Source organism: Polypterus senegalus, chromosome 8 (assembly GCF_016835505.1).
Source record: "Polypterus senegalus isolate Bchr_013 chromosome 8, ASM1683550v1, whole genome shotgun sequence".
NCBI lineage: Eukaryota > Metazoa > Chordata > Cladistia > Polypteriformes > Polypteridae > Polypterus > Polypterus senegalus.
Window position 1 is genome coordinate 124,369,496 of NC_053161.1, and position 19,757 is coordinate 124,389,252.

The 19,757-nt window shown below is 37.5% G+C and overlaps 1 protein-coding gene across 1 annotated transcript in view; it reads left to right on the forward strand.

Moving 5' to 3' along the window:
• Nucleotides 1-19,757, forward strand: part of otogl (otogelin-like) — a 224,147-nt gene that overhangs the window by 56,339 nt on the left and 148,051 nt on the right. Inside the window, exons 17-18 of the mRNA XM_039762177.1 lie at nt 6,112-6,209; nt 19,346-19,517. Coding sequence (XP_039618111.1) covers nt 6,112-6,209; nt 19,346-19,517 — 270 coding nt within the window. The remainder of the gene's footprint in view (nt 1-6,111; nt 6,210-19,345; nt 19,518-19,757) is intronic.

The window sequence follows — 19,757 nt, forward strand, 5'->3', positions numbered from 1 at the left end:
CTACAGTGTATTGATTAATTAATTCATTTGGTAAGAGTAGATGGCAAATGTCATCATCTGAAGAAGTGGACTGATGGGACCTCAGTACTGCCTTTTTACATTACATTCAAGTGTGGCAAATACGTAATGTTTGTTCATGGAGACTAAGACTTCTTCAAGTTCTAAGTCTGACAAAGGAGAATCCAGAAAGGAAGTCTCCAACTTATTTATCCTAGGCAGAGTCAGGTCTTTGAAAAAGGCATGCATGTTGAAATTGAAGAGTCTGAATTTTCAGCAAATAACAGCAAAAAACACAAAACAGCACTTATTAATCACATGAGATTTGTTAGTAGAAGGCACTTGTTTATTCTTAATGGCAGAAATGGATGCAAACTAGTCACACTTCTGAAACATGAATGCTAAAAATCTACTGGGCTTAGTTCCAGATACATAATATCTAGCTGCTATGCATAAGAGTTCGAAACTATCCATCCATCCATCCATTCATTTTCCAACCCCCTGAATCCAAACACAGGGTCACGGGGGTCTGCTGGAGCCAATCCCAGCCAACACAGGGCACAAGGCAGAAACCAATCCCGGGCAGGGTGCCAACCCACCGCTGGACACACACAAACACATCCACACACCAAGCACACACTAGGGCCAATTTATAATCGACAATCCACCTAACCTGCATGTCTTTGGACTGTAAAAGCAGAAAATGTAATTCTTGCCTGGTACAAATTATTAAAGACTCTCCCTCATGTTGAGAATTAATACAGTAATAGAGGGCGACCCATGCTCTAAAAAAGACAGGAATGCGTTGAGTTCAACAATTTTCTTTCTTTTAGAGTCACCCAGGTAGTTATGATAAAAACTGAATAAACAGCAAATAGTGCCCTTAACAGCTATCTAAACAAAAACAGAACTGTCCACTGTACCAGTACAATTTTGGAATAAAGATTAGTTAAACCACCAATAAGTGGTCCAGGAATGCAGCTGTGGGAGAGCTAGAGTGGATAGAGTACATTTGTGGTCACTACGAGCATTTGAGCAATTTATGATGGCAGGAGAGTCTGATTCTGAAATTAAAAATATAATCAAGTGTGGATTGGGAGCAAAACCAAAAGGAGAAAAACAAATGTTTTTGACCTGAGAAATAAATGGGAGGAGTCAACTTAGTTTGAATCAGAAGCAAATTTTCACACAGTGGTGTATGGTAAGCTATGATGCAAGGGAAGGTAGTGGTTAAACCAAAAAGAGGATTTATATAAGCATTTGTATCATGCTTAGAATTATTTCCAGTTCTTTAAAGAGAAGAATTTGATTAGTCTGTGCTACTGATGAAACCTGAAAATGTATGGGAAAAGTCCCACAACATAAATGTATTTTATTACAATAATCTTAGCAAGAAAATCTGGCCAAGGATTGTAGCCTGAATCAATATTGTACAGTACAAGTTTACCCCACACAACAATGACCACACCACATTTGTGATAAATTGCCAAGGAGGAAGTTGCCACACAGCAGCACTTATTATTATGTCAAGGCACTTAGTTTACATTCTTATATATTTCTATTATTTTCTATTAGAAGCGAGACACTAGGCATTTCAGAAAACAACATTCAAACTAGCCATCAGGCCAGAATAAGAACAGTAAAAACAAGTAGTGTAGGAGAGAAGGAAAAAAAAGAAAAGAGAAAAAAGAAAAAATCATGACTGCACTTACCCTCATTATTTATCTAGCCCTGTGAACTCCTCACAATAATCCCACCAACAGCTCCAGCCCCAGAAAACTCCGACATGAAGCAAAACACAAAAATACACAATATTCCTTTCACCCCAATACCCCTGATAAAATACCACAAAACAAAGAAAAATGAGCAAAACCTGTTTTTTAGAACACAGACCCAGGTGCCAAGCCTGCCACTTCCCCTTTTTGAACTGCAGACAGGAAATACATTGTAGCAAGGCATCATGTTAAGGTGAGTCCAGATGAATAAATGACTGAAAGTTAAATAGTACGCTGAATATATGACATGATTATAGAAAAAAGATCACCAGGGTATTAATTGGAATCACATACCATCATGAATGATAAAGGAAAACAGCTTACTTACAGATTTGAGCAAAATATGTTACATTTTCTGAATCCTGAGAAAGCTTTAGTCGTGCAGGGTGGCGAGGAATGGGCTACAATCCAGGTGGGCTGGCTGTTGTCATTATTAAACCCATAGCCTTCCATGCTTGCAACACTGAGGGGCTGAATTCAGGGATAAGTTTAACTAGCTAGTCTTGAAAGGGTAAACAGGGGTATATTTTTGGGATTCGCAAAGAGCTGTAAAATGGTTCACATAATTAAGAAACCTCATTATCTTTCAAAAACTGCATAGGCAGTTTTTTATCCACATTCTTCTTTTTATGTCTTCTAAATCTATTAGTTTAGAGGAGAAGCTCCAAATTTGCCATATCACTATCAGGATTTTATGTTCATAGCAGCATATTAATAGCATATTAAATGGTCCTTGATGATCTCTTTTGTTCACCTCTAAACTTGTTTTAATTGTGGTCGATAGCTACAGGAATTTGTCAAAGGAGGTGAATTGGCTCTAAGTGCAATTATTGTTCTCTTGCATCAATCATGTCAAGTGTTCTTACCCATATTAATAATCCTGCACTACTCACTTTAGAGTTTGCACAGGTCTGAAAATCAATACTTTACAGCCAGATTCCTCTACATCAAACCCAACCTGACTTCAGAGATAGTGTTTCTTTCATTGCAAGTCTCATTAAATTTTTTTTTTTCACACAGAGAACTATAAGTTAATTGAAAGTAGCACATTAAAGACTTTCTCACATTGATGATCTTTGTCATAAACTTAATTCAGTAGCAAATAATTAGGCACGTTGGACTGCATGGCCTAGTTTTGTGAAAAAGGTATTAACGTTCTTTTCCCTATTAAGTTTTTGAAAGCACCACAAACAAAAATGTAGGTTCTGTCAGTTCTTTTCTCTTTCTTTCTCTCTCTCTCTCTCTCTCTCTCTCTCTCTCTCTCATTCTGCCTACCCTTATCAAAATTAAATACAAGTAAATATATTTTTAAAAAATATATTACTTCCTAAATGAATGTTTTAAAATATATTATAAAATACAGTGTGTATAAAAATTTTGCAATATCCTGCAGTATTCTGAAATGTACTGTAAAACATGTAAGTTATTGTCCTTTTTGTATATTGCAATGCATTTTCCAAAAATGTGAAATTATGTTTCTAAATTCTAAAATACTAAGAATAACATACTGTAAAATATAACTTAGAAAACTATTGCAGTATATTTCTAATATATTAATATACTGTAAATACTAGTTATGATATACTGCATAATATATTTCAGATTATATGTTTCACAATATTTCACGATATTTCTCTTTTTTGAGTATTGCAATATATTTTAAAAATATATCAGTCTGGCATTGAATGTATTATAAAAAGTCAGTTTATTTATTAGAGAGAAAGAAACGATATTTACTCACGGGCAGTTATATGTTGAGTTGTCAAGATGTAAGTCCAATCACGGAATCAAAATTCAAGGCGATACTGATGAAAAGTTGATTAAAAAAATTGCTTTTTCTCAAATTTTACAGTAAAAGTTTAAGATTAAAAAATATTTGCGTGTTAATTTCAAAGCCAAACAGAATGAAAATGTATTACGCAACGAATACCTCTAACGCAACCTGAAACCTAATTTTCTTTCAATTTATTACGTTTTACTACATTTTACTATAATTAATTACTCACTGTAATGTAAACTAGTTCAATTATGCATATGTAACAATTCCCATGAAAATAATAATCTGTTTAAATTGTCCATCCGCTTCCCCACATGCGAGCGGCAGATCTGCGAAGTGGCTAGTGCGTAGCACCCATCCAGGGGTTGGCGAGTAAAGTGAGCAGGGGGCAGAGCCCCCTAGTTGTTCCAGAAATATAACCACATAATTGTGAGCATGTATTTCCTTCTTTATTATAATAAAAAAAATCACAATAAGAGTTAGTTCATCACATGGTACAAAAAGCACAGTAACACAATTGCTCACTCTAGAGCAGGGTGGTGCCAGCAAACAGACATAAATAAATTGGAAGGACTGATATCTAAAGTTGTTTTGTTGTAGATAACAGCAACACTAATTATTGCACTTTTTTTTTTAAACAGAGGCATGTGTCACTGCTATTTTATGGGTGTTATATATCAAGCTGGAGAAGTTTCGTTTAGTGCATCAGGACCATGGTAAGGTATATTGTTTTCTGTGAGTTCTTATATTTAACCTTTTTTAATTGGTCAGCCTAACAAAAATATCAATAAAAACGTTACGTAACACAATCCCTAATGGTTAGTATCTTAATAGATTACAATATTAGAACTCTTTTATATTCACTAATTATGAGCAAATCATATATCACAATTAAATGTATCCTGGATTATTGAATGTTTGAAAAAAAACTACTTGATCAAATGGTATAGTATTAAACTGAGCTATAAAGTGCACTGCATTACATTACCTTAAAAGTAAAGTAAAGGTTGTTTAAATGAATGAGCCCTTACAAAGACAAGGCCCACAAAAAGACAAACTTTTCCTAAATATTCACATCTGATAAGGTATTCTTACTCACTAATGTCTCTTAGCCATTGGTGGTGAGGTAACTACTTCCATGCCAATAAAGCACATTTGCATTTGATGCTCATGGACTGTTTTGGTTTTGTCAGTGCACAGATATTATCTAATTTCTCTGTAGCAGAAAACTAATAAAACTGGGGTGTATTTCTCACTAATGAGAGACTAATGAACAACTTTATGATGTACATTCATAATGTATGTACTATTTTTCGAGTGTTTGTCAAAACATTTTTATTGACCATTTTATAAACATATAACATATTTCTTTGTTAACCCCACTCATGAAATCATTTAGGAAAAAGTATCACAAGTCAATTGAAAACAGATTAATTGAAAATGCTTTATTTTTATTGTGTGATCTTTGGTGAGATGAAGTAAAATCATGAAATGTAATGTAAAGTATCCATGACATAATAATTCTATTACAGCAAAGCATTTAAAAAAGCACTAAATTAGATATATACTGTCCCTAAGACTAACACAAATTAAATGATGGACATTTTTCTAAAGAAGAGCTTATTCTTCTTTTAGATGAGATTGGCAGCAAAATGTTATTGTTTCCTAAAGCCTGCAACAGCCTTTATCATTGAAAGAAGAAGCTAAAGTAGAATGAGATAAAAAGAAAGAATATGTCTGCACATCACAAGTTAAATGTGATGTGCAAAAAAATTGGAAAAGTTTTTCGAGTCTTTATATAGTCTATGCAATATTAAGGCTGTCATTTCTTAACTGCAGTGCTGTACTAAATTAATACTCTTGTATCTGTCCAACTATTCAGAAGCTGTAGTAACAATATTGTAAATTAGGAAACATACTATACCATATAAGGTTCAACACATACTTATATGGTAACCTGATATAAACTCAATATTGATAAATCCTCTATATGTGATACCTATATTATGAACAAAGTATATTGTACTTAAAAGTCTCTTATATTTGCTTGCTTGCAATTTTTATGACCCTAGACAGTAAACAACTTTATCAAAAAAAATCAGTAATATTTTGTAATAACACTATTTCTATGTGCACTGATCTATTTATTATTTTCTTTCTTACTTTCTTTTTTCTAGTTTGTGTAGAAATGGTCGTATGGAATGTGCTCCTGAAGAGCCAGGTTGGTTTTTTCATGTCTTGGCTAATAACAATATTCAGTTTACAGTACAATTTGTACTAAATTCTTTATTTATATGCACTATGTCTCACATGAGTATACAGTATAGCACTGTAAACTGCAATTTTTCCATAGAAAAGAATGGATTGAAAGGAAGTTAAAAGACCTAATTGGGTAAAATTGTTCCCTATCAACATTTCACAAAAATTTGGTTTTCTAATAGCAATTGCTAATGGAGGATTAAAAAAAAATTTTCTGAATCATTCCTAATTTTCTCCCTTGGTGACTGAATGAAGAAGCTATAAGTTAGTTTTAAGTATCTTCTATTAAAAATTGCTTTTAAGTGAAGAAGCTAAGCTATGCAGTGCCAATGCTACAGGATGGAATGGCCCAGAAGATCAAGGGCTTTATCTTACATTAGGAAGGTACCTGTTGACTCTTGGTTAGTAAGGTATTCTGTTATTGTAAAGTTATTTTGCTTCAGTGTGATGCCCGAGTTGACAAAAGCTAGCATCCATTTCTGGCTAGGGCAGTGAGGACACATAAATAAGCAAGGTTGGGGCCCTAGCTACACAAAATACTATGAGTGCACATCAACTTCAAGGTCTAAGAGTAACACAAAGTGAATACCTGCGACAGAGCCTTAGCTTTAAAATGAATAGCAAAAACCTGAAGAACAGAAAAATATTAGTCTACTCTTTTAAATTATGAGAGATAAATAATAGTGTATTAAAGCTTATATACTTAATTAGCTATTGCTGCACAGACAAGTACTGCCACAAACTAAGGTTTGAAAAGTCAACTATCTATATATACTGTATAATTCACTAAGGCAAGACACCCATGGAAAGGCAAGACACCCATGGGAAGCACGCCGGAAGGGGCGTGGATTCACTAAGCCGCCGACAAGTAAGACACCTATGGAGCACACAGGGAGGAGCCAGGCCCACCAACTCCAAGAACATTGGATACGACGACAACTCGCAGAGCCACGGCCACCAACTCGGGCGCGACGACACAGAAAGAATGGCGTCATTTATATTCGTCTGTCGTAGAGGCCTCATGTACCTCTGAGCCACCTTGACTGTTCATAGAGGCATGTTTCTTGCGGAGGTGAGTCGCCATATGCAGCGTGTAAAATAGTTTGCGAGGGGTATCCCATGGGATCCTTAAAACAATCCTTTACAACTGAGGTTAAAACACAATGACGCAAGCAGTCTTTAAAAAGCAAGTTTTCGGTTACAAAGCACGACCGTGTGCACCATAGCAAACTGTTTTACACACTACATACAGCAATTCGCATCCGCGACAAACGTGCGTCTTCTTCACTCACGGACAATTATATGTTGCTCTCTCCAGAGTTCCATCTTTTCATTCACTTTCTGTTGTATCCTCAAACCCTCCCTTTTTAGACAACTGTGTCTTTCCAGAAGTGTTCAACCATCAATAAATAATTATGCGGCGTTTGTTATGCCGCGGCTTCACTATTGTGTTGTATTTTGCTCTCCAGAGTTCCATCTTTTAATTCACTTACTGTTGTATTCTCACACCAACCTGTTTTAGACAACCGTGTCTTTCCAGAAGTGTTTAGCACTCAATAAATAATTATGCATGAGATTGAGCGTGTCTCTACTCGGCGCAGAGAGGTGTGGGTAAGCAGTTGAACCCCATTCGGGCTGCAAACCGTGGAATTCCCACTAAGTGCGACTCATATGCTCCCACTGGTTGTGTCCCTACCCTTTGTGCACATCGTCCTCCCACCTCGCTACTACCGTGGTCGGGTGTTTTGGTGGATTATATTTAGAAAAGCAGCCAACGACTCAAGTGACGAGTTGGAGGTGGGCACATGAGCGGGCAGTACATACTGAACGAGAATTCAGCAGACTAGCATGACGGAGGGAGCTGAATGGACGTACTTCTCCTCTCCTCCCGTTCCACACTCCGCGCTGTGCACCCCCATCCCTCCATCTGGCAAGAGAAGGACCGATTGCGGTCCTCCAGTTTTCAGTCACGGACGATTGTGTGTTGGTTCGTTCCGTGCATTGTTACAATGTTGCTTTTCTTGCTGATTTATTACATTACCAATTTTTCAAATGTTAATTTTCTCCCTGTGCTTAAAAATCATTAAAATACCGGCCTGATTATGCGGCGTATGTTACTCTGCGGGTTGGCTAGTAGAACTATATTACAAGTGCTTACAAATGCAGGAATATCAAATACTGTGTAGGCCATTCTGTATATTAACACAGACAAATGCTTGCTTTTTAAAATTGTACTGTTTTGGATGTCTTTGCAGCAAAGTTCTTGATCAGATAACTAAAATCCAATTTCAAAACCTGAATTGATATCAGCATCAAATGATTGTCTTTCGTGCCCCTTTGTGGAACTGAGCCTATGCCTATTCCTTACTAGCCTGAGCTTACAAAAAGATTGCTTGCCACATGTAATTGTGACAGGCAATGTCAGAGAAAGCTTGAAAATCCAAAGTCTACATTTGGGAAGTTGTCCTGCAAGTTATGCAAGCTTATGAATTCTCTGAAATGGACAATTGGCTAACCACTGCGCTACCATGCCTCAAACAATAAAAAACACAGATGGAATGATAATCAGAAGCAAAATAAAAGGAATGTCCCCAAACTAGAAATAACTGAAAAAATATGTGTGTCTGTATATATATATATATATTGTCACAGGTGGCTGGGGGTGGAGCCCAGCCTGGACACCCGAGGGGACTGGAGGAGGGCTGGTGCCTCCTCCCGACCACGAGGGGGCGACTGCCTTGGTTTTGTTGGTGGCCTCGGGTAAGGGGCTTGGAAGCCCAACCCTGTAGGGGCCCATGGCCACCCCCAGGCGGTGGCCCGGTGCCTGAAGAAACCTGGAGCCCAGCACTTCCGCCAGACCAGGAAGTGCTGGGGGGAAGAAGACAGGGGACACCCGGAGGGCTTCGGCGCAGCGGCACTTCCGCCACACTGGGGCGTGTCTGCGGAGGAATGCCGGGAAGCAGCTGGAGCCCATCCGGGGTGTGATAAAAGGGGTTTCCTCCCTTCATTCGAGAGCGGAAGTCGGGTGGAAGAAGGACAGAGCTGCAGAGAGGACTGGAGGCGGCCAGAAGAATAGGCACAAAGGACTGTGAGGCCTGGATTTTTGGGGGATCAGTGCTGGAGGCACTGGGATGTGCACTAATTTGTAAATATTGTATAGTGGTTGTGTGAATAAATGGGTGTGTTGGATGAGAAACTGTTGTCTGCCTGTTTGTGTCCGGGGCCGTTCCACAATATATATACAGGTATATATATATATATATATATATACTATGTATGCATTTAGGGGTGTGGTCCTGGTCAAGACAATCTCCTGGACTCCAAACTGAATGTCAGAATGGGAAAGAAAGGTGATTTAAGCAATTCTAAGCGTGGCATGGTTGTTGGTGCCAGATGGGCCGGTCTGAGTATTTCACAATCTGCTCAGTTACTGGGATTTTCATACACAACCATTTCTAGGGTTTACAAAGAATGGTGTAAAACGGAAAAAACATCCAGTATGTGGCAGTCCTGTGGATGAAAATGCCTTGTTGATGCTAGAGGTCAGAGGAGAATGGGCCGACTGATTCGAGCTGATAGAAGAGCAACTTTGACTGAAATAACCACTCGTTACAACCGAGGTATGCAGCTAAGCATTTGTGAAGCCTTGAGGCGGATGGGATACAACAGCAGAAGACCCCACCGGGTACCACTCATCTCCACTACAAATAGGAAAAGGAGGCTACAATTTGCACAAGCTCACCAAAATTGGACAGTTGAAGACTGGAAAAATGTTGCCTGGTCTGATGAGTCTCGATTTCTGTTGAGACATTCAAATGGTAGAGTCAGAATTTGGTGTAAACAGAATGAGAACATGGATCCATCATGCCCTTGTTGCCACTGTGCAGGCTGGTGGTGGTGGTGTAATGGTGTGGGGGATGTTTTCTTGGCACACTTTAGGCCCTTTAGTGCCAATTGGGCATCATTTAAATGCCACGGGCTACCTGAGCATTGTTTCTGACCATGTCCATCCCTTCATGACCACCATGTACCCATCCTCTGATGGCTACTTCCAGCAGGATAATGCACCATGTCACAAAGCTCGAATCATTTCAAATTGGTTTCTTAAACATGACAATGAGTTAACTGTACTAAAATGGCCCTCACAGTCACCAGATCTCATCCCAATAGAGCATCTTTGGGATATGGTGGAACGGGAGCTTCGTGCCCTGGATGTGCATCCCACAAATCTCCATCAACTGCAAGATGCTATCCTATCAATATGGGCCAACATTTCAAAACAATGCTTTCAGCACCTTGTTGAATCAATGCCACGTAGAATTAAGGCAGTTCTGAAGGCGAAAGGGGTATGAAGGGGTATGAAGGCGTATTAGTATGGTGTTCCTAATAATCCTTTAGGTGAGTGGTATATATATATATATATATATATAGCTGCTGTATAGGCTTTTAAATGTTTGAAGCGCCACATGAAATGCAGATCACATGGCATGGCAGCAGCAGCAAGCCAGCAGCTGATCGAGCAAAGAGGAAGTTAAAAAAAAAGATTTGATTCTCATTGTATCACTGTTTAAAGGGGGTTTTGGAGGAGCGACTGCATCTCCTTGGGGTGTGTTCAGGCCCACTCTTCACAACACCAGCAGCAGAGACGTGAAGTGAGCACGGGGGAACCCCCTAGTGTGTATATATATATGTCCAGCGGGAATCCGGTGCATAGCTATACTGTAGGGAAGCTGCCATCTAGAGTCTTGGGGAAAGCAATGTCCTAGAATTGTTGCCTCGTTCCAGTTTCTGGACGTCCCGGGCCGGGTTTAGCACCTGGATGTCTATCACAATATATATATATATAGTGGAAGCCGGTCCTGACACAGACAGGCGGACACCGTATGTTGAACACCACATACACGTTTATTGAACATACTATATACAAGTCACAGCATACAACCTAGTACTCCCGTACTTTTCACCCACAAAGTCCAGGCCTCTCACAATGCCTCTCTTCAGGTCCGCCTCCACTCCTCTCCTCCCGAGCTCTGTCTTTCTTCCTCCAGATTTCCAATAAGTGTTAAGGTTTTTAGAAAAAAACGTACTATTACTATTTGAATATAATTCCAATCTATATTAAAAATTTCTTATCTGAAGGAAAACAAATGTTGACATGCAATTGTAAATTATATATTATTTATTTTACTTTGCAATAATCTTCATATTGTGTTACTCCAAACACAGTATGCCACAATATACCTGTATTTTGAATGTTTTGCACATCACATTCACATTTAGCATCTAAATACATTTTAATTATTGGTTTTGATTTTTCTACTGCACTACTCTGCTTTTCTGGATAATGAATGTACTGATAACAGATTTTTAATATGTGCACAGCACCTTAAAATACATTTTGCCATTGGTCGTGTTTCATTTTGCTCTTGAACCTGATTTTCTAATCATTGACATCGAAACCATTAAACAAAAGCTGGTTTCCTTTGTCATTAAACATAATGGGAAGCGACTGGCATATTTCTGATTTTCCTTGAATTATTATAGCTTTGAATTCAATGCTTTAAAAAACATTTTCAGTGTCAGGAAATCAATATCAACCAATACTTGTCTTATGGAGGCTGCTGGCTTGTAATTCCTAAAACAAAGGCAAATTGAAAAATAAGTATTAAGGTTACATGTGTTGTTTTCTTGCTGAACTTGTAAAAATGGAAAGTCCCACTTACAACAACAAAACTTATTTATATAGCACAATTTCATACAATTGGTGTAGCTGAAAGTGCTTTACAAGATGAACAAAAAAAAGTTTACATAAAACAAAAATAAGATTACGCAATACTAAGTAACAAAGAATGAGGTAAAGTCAAATGGCCGAGAGGACAAAAAAAGCAAAAAAAAACCTCCAGCTTTTAGTTTAATCTTGTACAGTTTTCTTTTAGCACTAGACCGGCACTCCACTCTACAAACTTATGAAATTGATACTTAACCAACACTTGTTAACCTATGCTCCTTGTGATTTGCTTTAATATTTTGTATTTTTTCTATTTAGAGGCAGAATGTTTAAGGTGCTATTAGTGAAACTGTTTCTCAGATAAAAAAATATAGTGAGGAGAAAATACACAATGTACCATTCACTAAATCCATCTGCGAAAACCAAACAAACTCAAAGTGCCTTGACTTACACAACAAACAAAACAGAGGAGGGCATTGATTTCATATAGTGGAGTAGGGGACTTTGGGTACAAAGAACTAAAGCAGCGCAGACATTGAATGTGTTTAAGTCATTCCCTAGAGTTAATAACAATGATGGTAATATTCAAAAATTTAATTAAATTAAACAAAACTAAATGCAAAATAAATGGAATGCAAATGTTCACTGATTAATAGCAATCAAGGATGGGTTGCTCCTGTGGGTAGTCTGGCTCCAACAGTTGCGGTCCAGGTACTGAACACCGACTTCCAGACATGTCATTTCTCTGGTAGCCAGGTGACCAAATGGGATGGAGCAGCAGAGGCAGATCAGGGGCCTCATGTATAAATGGTCCATACGCACAAAAATGTTGTGTACTCCTGTTTCCTCTCTCACTTCGAGATGTATAAAAATTAAACTTGGCCGAAAGCCACACACATTTTCATGGTAGCCTCACACCATGTGTACACATTTTTCTACTCGGTTTTGCAAATGGGCAGTACCCAGCACAAAGCAGTGCTACTGTTTCTGTGTCATTTCCCTTTCTTTTTTAGATCTGCATCCATGATATGGGTTTTGTCAAATATACAGGGGTCCTCGAATTACGACACATTTCCGTTCTTACAACATCGATGTAACCCGAATTTTGGTGTAAGTCAAAACACACATTAGCCTTAGTCACTTACCTATCCTAACACATTTGCAAAATCATAATCTAGAACATTAAAACACAACTAAGCTACACAAAAAGGAAAAGGACATAAATATACTGTACTGTACACTGTACAGTAGTAACAGAAAAAAATGAGTGTACCAAAAAATCCTTACCTTTAGTCCTTCTCACATCTCAATTTTTTTAAGGTTTTATGGGAGTGAGTGTTGTAAACTCGAAACGTCGTATGTCAAAACGTTGTAACCTGAGGACCTCCTGTACTAAATTTAATTGCATATCTTTTACAAATTTAAGGTACTTGATTGTAATTAATCCAACAATATAATTGTGCACGGAAAGGCCAAACTATTCCAACTAACTTAGCTGCTTTAGTGTTGTTAGAAGACATTGCAAATGGACTAATTAGGAGCTCATATTTACAGATGATAATGACTGGCTTCTAAGTCGATTTAGATTTCCAAACGCTATCTATTTGTAGTTGTGTGCTATTAGAATACCAGGACTTATACTTGATATTGTTTTTATGATGAAATGCATTAAAGTATGTATATTAAATTTTACACATAAATTATTAACTTCATTTAAATAATGTGTACTGTTAATAGTTAAACATGTGGGGACACAGTGGTGCAGCAGTAGTAGTAAGCTGGCACCTTATCCAGGGATTGTTCCTGCCTTGTGCTCTATGCTTGCTGGGACTGCTGTGACCTTGTGCCCTCACTGTTTAATATATGTCTTTATGCATTTCATCATGAAAATTATATTAAATATACATCTTAGCATTCTAAAATGTTCAGAGAGCTGTAATATCATGAATGTAACGTACTGTGTGGCAATCACTGCCTGCACATTCCTGTTGGCGTAAGGTAAGCACAGAGTGATTAACAGCTGGTTTAAGGAACACTTAGAATACAAAGCATTTAACATGCTTCTTTAGTTATGATAGGATTTGAGAAACTCTAGTACATTAAACATCAATTTTAAGATGAAGATTATGATGTTCTACTTTAATGACAAAATAAACTGCAAGATTAAAGTGGAAATTTCAAAATTAACATCGATATAGACCTTTTTTTCTTCACTTTGTCCCAATTTTTTTTCTTCTCTGTGGACCTAATATGCTTCTGTATTACATTCAGACACTCGTCTTTTCACATCAACTTTAATATCTGACCATTTCATTTTTCATTTCAGGCATTCTGCAACTTTCTGAACTTGAACTTTTGAGTGTTTTCACCATGCTGTGACATCAGTTTCCTTTTGTTGCACATTTCACACTGCCTAAGTCACCCAATAGTAAATTTTTCTTTGGCTCCACTTCACTGAGCTGGACCTTCATTTCACATTTGCTGAAATTCTTTTCTCCATGTGGTTTTGCCATTCACTTTTAAAAAAACAGTGAATGGAAGTGTCTATTTATATTGATTTGCGTATTCAAATATGCAAAATTCAATGAGGAGTCAGGGTGGGGCTGTAGGCACATGCATGTGAGTTAAAATTCACATTAATTGGGATTTATTAAAGGCGCAGTATGTGGAAATTTGCTAACTTACAGTTTATTGCATCTGATTTTTTTTTTTGCATATACACATTCCTGGTTTTGTTCGTATGCCATGTTGTGTGAATTCTATGCAAGGTGTTATATATATATATATGTCATGATCAGTCTTCTGAGGGCTTCTCCTCTACTCTAGGGCTGGAAGAAGAGGAGAGATTAGTAGCTGTGTCTCACCCTTATTTGTCTCCCAGTTTACTTTTCCTCCCATTGTGTGTACATGCGTGACAATTGTGGCAAGATCAATGCCTTACTTAAAAACATCGTTACTCCTAATTTGAAGCTGGCAGATCAAGAATACCTTCATGCTGCCTGAACCTACACAATTCTGGCCTACTGGGGAACACAGAGCAGAACAATGTCATTACCTTGTGTCCAAAGCCTGCCCAGGGTGATTTTCAGCACCAAATGGCACCAATTTTTAAAACAAAAGGTCTCACAGAATCTCCTCAAATCAATTGGATTCATCCTACACCCATGTCCTTATCTTCTGTTTTTAAGATATTCTGACCGACAACATGTTCTATATGAGGTCTGTAAAGGTGATTTAGCATGAGACAGCTGAAATATATATTTTTATGCAAATATTTAATGGTGACCTCACTAAAATGACAAACAGTGAATTTGGTTATAGGGAAAGTAAAAGAGGTCAGCTTGACGTCATTATTGCTTTGCCCTGCATCACTGATGCTCAGCCTTGGCAAATCCCATTGCGGTTTTAAATCTCCAGAGGACTTCCTGCAAAGTGTTGTAGTATATAGTATGTAAGTCTACAGGAGACTTCTATTGAAGAGTATTTTTAACCTGTGTAACTAATGCATTCCAAACAGAGGACCCTACTGTCTTCCAAATTTCTAATACTGTGGGCTCTTCATATTGGCCTTACTAATTATATACAGTTCTTCTGCCTTTTTGTTATAATTTCGATTATTGGTGAGTCATAAGTACACAAATTAATTCTTGTGTTATTTCTTAAAGGAGTTATGCAATTATATATAATGGTGATAGGGTCGACAGAATGGGGTGGAGGAAATTGTTTCATTAACAAATGCATTAACATGATGATGTCAAGTCCCTAACAATGCATTTTTTTTCTTAAATTACATCTATTGCTGTACAGTTGTGCTCCTACTTACTCAACTGTGGAGGAGGGTGGAAGCAAGAAGGGGCTGGGAGTTTGACGAATGCTTACCTTGTTGTCTCAGTTGTCTTTGATCTCTTCCACATTTGTGGGAAACATATAAGAGATGGGAAATAGTAAATTAGCCCTGAAACTTTTTCTGATTGCTTAATCTTCCTGTGGGATGGAGGTTCATCAGCTTCATAGTTTCTGTGTTGTGTTTTTCTCTTGGTTTCCTTTCATTGTCATGGTGAATATCTCTTTTTATACCTCAATGACTGCTTTGAAAGTTGCATGGATCGTACTGTATGTAGGCTTGGATTAAACGTCAAGTAGGCAAGTGTCCTTGATTACATGTGGCACAACAAAGTGGAAGTCACTTTTTCACACAAATCCAAATTATTAAACAGAATTATTGTCAGACTTGCTATCAAGTGTTATTTTGTTGAAACCTTGGCATGTGCCTGCTCAGGAAGAGAGGAATGGTTATACTTATGTGCTGTAGTGTATAAGCTAAAATATTAGATTTTTGAGCAGGTTCATTCTTTATGTATTATCGGTGCTTGGTAGAAAAAAAGAGAGCTCTATATGCCATTTACTGTTAACTCCCTTTACTCTTACTGTCTTACATAAACACACAAATCTTAAATTAGAAAGATTCTGAAATCATTTTTGGTATTGACACAAGTGCTTTCATGGATGTGGTAAGTCCACACTCCCTCGCACACACACTTTTGAATAAATTAAAATTTTTTCTTTGATTTAGACTTTATCTCCTTAATTGTCTGTTAAGACTTTTTTAAAATTTGTTTAACATGTCACCAACCTCAGGTGAAAATTGATTATATTTTACTTCCCCATGTCTAGCTTCACTGCTTTCTAATAAAGGTATAGCGCAAGCTTCACTGTCGGATCATTAGTTTGCATTTTCTCATTGGCACGTACCCTTGCTCAAAATTTATATTTTTGTTCAAAGCTTTTGACCATGTTGGAGGAGTCTATAGACATAAATTCTGAATCTGTTAGCGGCCTTGGTTATGTATGGTTGGCTATAAAAAAAGCTGCATATGATTTTATAATGGGTTACTCAAATAGTGTAACTCAGGGGTCCTCAGTCACAGTCCTGGAGGGCCACAGTGGCTGCAGGTTTTTGTTCTAAACTGGTTACTTAATTAGAAAGCAATTCTTGCCAATAATTTAATTTCATGACTTGTTAGTCCTAAGGATATCATCCAAATGATCTGAAGGCTAAAATGGATGAGTAATTCTCAGTCCTTCACTTTTCTCTCTTCTCTTTCCTTTGTGGTAGATAGGGGGCGCTATCGCTCCCTTGAACCCCTGTCCACGACTCCAGACACCAGGTAAAAGTCCACAAGTTGACTTTATTCTTCAGCCACAGTGTACAAAACACCCTCTCCTCCACAATACTCATAAATAATCACAATAATACAAATAAACAATCCTCCAGCTCCCAGACGCGTTGCCACCCTTCCACCCAGCTCAGCTCGCCGTCAGGGAGCTCCCACAGTCCTTTTATATATCCTGACCCGGAAGTGTTCTCCATCCCCAGTCCATGTGATTCTCAATCACTTCCGGGTCAGTTACAAGTTCTTTTCTTCACCCTCTTGTCCACATGTGCTTCCGGGGTGTAGGGAAAATATCCATTATTGCTCCCTACAGCGTCCCCTAGTGGCCCCCATGGCATCCAGCAGGGCTGTGCATAAAAACTCCATTGTCCATGGTGCCCTGCTGGTCTTCTGGGGACCTCCATGCTGCAAGGAGGGCTCCACCTGGCGGCTTGGGGGTATTGGCTGGGATAAACGGCCGGCCATCCTCCACACCTTCCAAGTATTTAATTAAACCCAGTAGTGCATGATAAATACGCACAGATGTAAATAGTAACAAGGTAAATGGAGAAATGCTGGTCTCTTTTGTCATTTGCATGTTATTGCTAATTAGGAGCAATTTAAAACCAAATATACAGCTGTTTAAGACTAAGATAAGCAATAAGCGATCAAAATTTTAACGAGCAAGATGACTAAAGTGAAGCAGAAGTGTTACTTGAGCAATATGTGCTTCTTATTAAGCAATTGGGTTGGAGCAAAAACCTGCCTCTACTGCGGCCCTCCAGGACTGTGATTAAGGACCCCTGGTGTAACTGGTAGGCACAACCAAATAATATAAGAACTGGAGTCTTATCTCTCATCTTGTGTGGTGGGCCTGGAGCATGAAAGGTTGCTAATACAACATTTTAATTGAATGTTGTGTTCTAACAAAAGGCTAAATTTGAACTCCATTGCACTAGAACTTGATATTCTGTATCTAGTGTTAGACTCAGTAAACTACTGACATTAAAGCTCCAAAAATGTGAGGCATTTTTTCTAACATTATCAGAACTTAAAGGGGCTCTTGATTCCATGAACCCCAAGAAAATCCAGGCCTTGACTGATGCCCTCCAGAACTCTTTTCAACTTTATGGAAGCAGCTGGCAATGTTATATGCCAACCCCAACCCGCATATTTTAGAGGTAGCCCTTAATACTTTATTTCTGTCAGTCATAACTTGCTCTAGAAGGTTATGGGCTTTGTTGAACATATTAATAATGACTAAGATTGTATAGGTTTCTTCTGCATGGGTAATCCTTACTAATTAAAATATTTCTTCATCTTCTCAGATTTTAAGATGTTAAGGAATCTAATGCTTCTTGGTCCTTCTTTCCTTCATCATTTCAGTCTAGATTAGCAGTTACTAACATAAACTTTGTTGTCCATTTTAATATTGTATTTAATATCTATTGTATATTTAATATCTTTTTCTGAATGTGAAAAACTGGCCTGGGTTAAATCCATAATCTTTTGCTTTTATGCAGCAATAAATGTTTATCCATTAAACACTCAACTTTGGCTGGTGCCAAAGTGGGAGTCTCTCCATCAGATATGGAGCTTTATCAATGGGCATTGACACTTCATATGGTTTGAATTAGACTTGATCTCCCCAACTCCACCAATTCCCCTTCTAACCTTGTTTCTATATTATTCAATTAAAATCCAGCTCCTGTTTAGGCCCCATTGTCTCATTTTCTCTGTGAACTTTGCACAAGGCTGAAGAGCATGTAGGCTCATGTGTGTCCTTGATCTTGAATTTTTTGTGTGAATTGTTTCTGTTTTTTGTGGCTATGTAATTGTAGTAAAATACTTGCAGAAAAAAATCTTAGTGGGAAATAAATATCTAGATTCATGCAGTAATGGTAATTACTTTAATTATAGAAAAATAATAGATAAAAACAGTAACTGGTTTTCAACTAAAATTAGTTTGAATCAAAACTGAATGGTATCATGGTCCCATATTATACTTTGCTGATATAATTTTCTGTTCTATGGCATTATTGGCCCATGGACCTATATGGGATTTTTATACAATATCGTACCTTTTTAATGTGTATATATTTTTGATAAACTATCAATGTATCATTATCAGTGGGTATCATCTCTTACTCTTTTGCAAGGTTATGGGAGATTAAAAATATACTTTTGGTGAAACTGCTATCTAGCCCTTTGTATACTGAAGGAAAGTTGTCTCGACATGTTTGACACCTGTTCTTTTTCTAAATTCACAATAAGGTACTTTTGATGTAGTAAAGGAAACCTGTGGTCCACAGAGTATTAAGTGATTCTAGTTAGTGTTTAGTACCATGAAAGGAATGAAAGATCAAAAACAGCAGTGTAACTTGATCGGAGTGTTTTAAATGGAAGTGTAAATGGTTCAATCTTAGTTTCCCAAGAAAAACGATTGAACAATCAGGTTTATCTTTGTAGGGAAATTATACCAATGGCCTTTTGGGATCAGCTCAATAACTAAACTGTAGCTGAATCTAGGGTTTCACTTTAAAACCTTATATTATCCTTGCAGTATAATATATTAAATGCAAAGACTATATTTATTCTTTACATAGACTGAATAAAAAGTACTGCTGTTTAATAGTTTAATGAAATATTTTTGCAGATCCAGAGCCTGGTGAATGTCCTCCAGGGAAGATTTATTTTAACTGTAGAGATCTACAGGCTGGACAGCCCCGCACTGGCATTGCCTGTGAAGTAACTTGCAGGAATTTGATGATGAACTTGACCTGTCCACCTATGACACCCTGTGTGTCAGGGTGTGGATGTCCACCTGGGTAAGAATTTATAATAAGGTAATTTCAGATTAAGGTTAAGAGCTAACAAAAGCATAATATATTTAACCTTATTTTAATAACATTACAAAACACATTAAGGTTTATTACAAGGAAATATATATATACGAGTATATACAGTATCTCACAAAAGTGAGTACACCCCTCACATTTTTGTAAATATTTTATTATATCTTTTCATGGGACAACACTGAAGATATGACACTTTGATACAATGTAAAG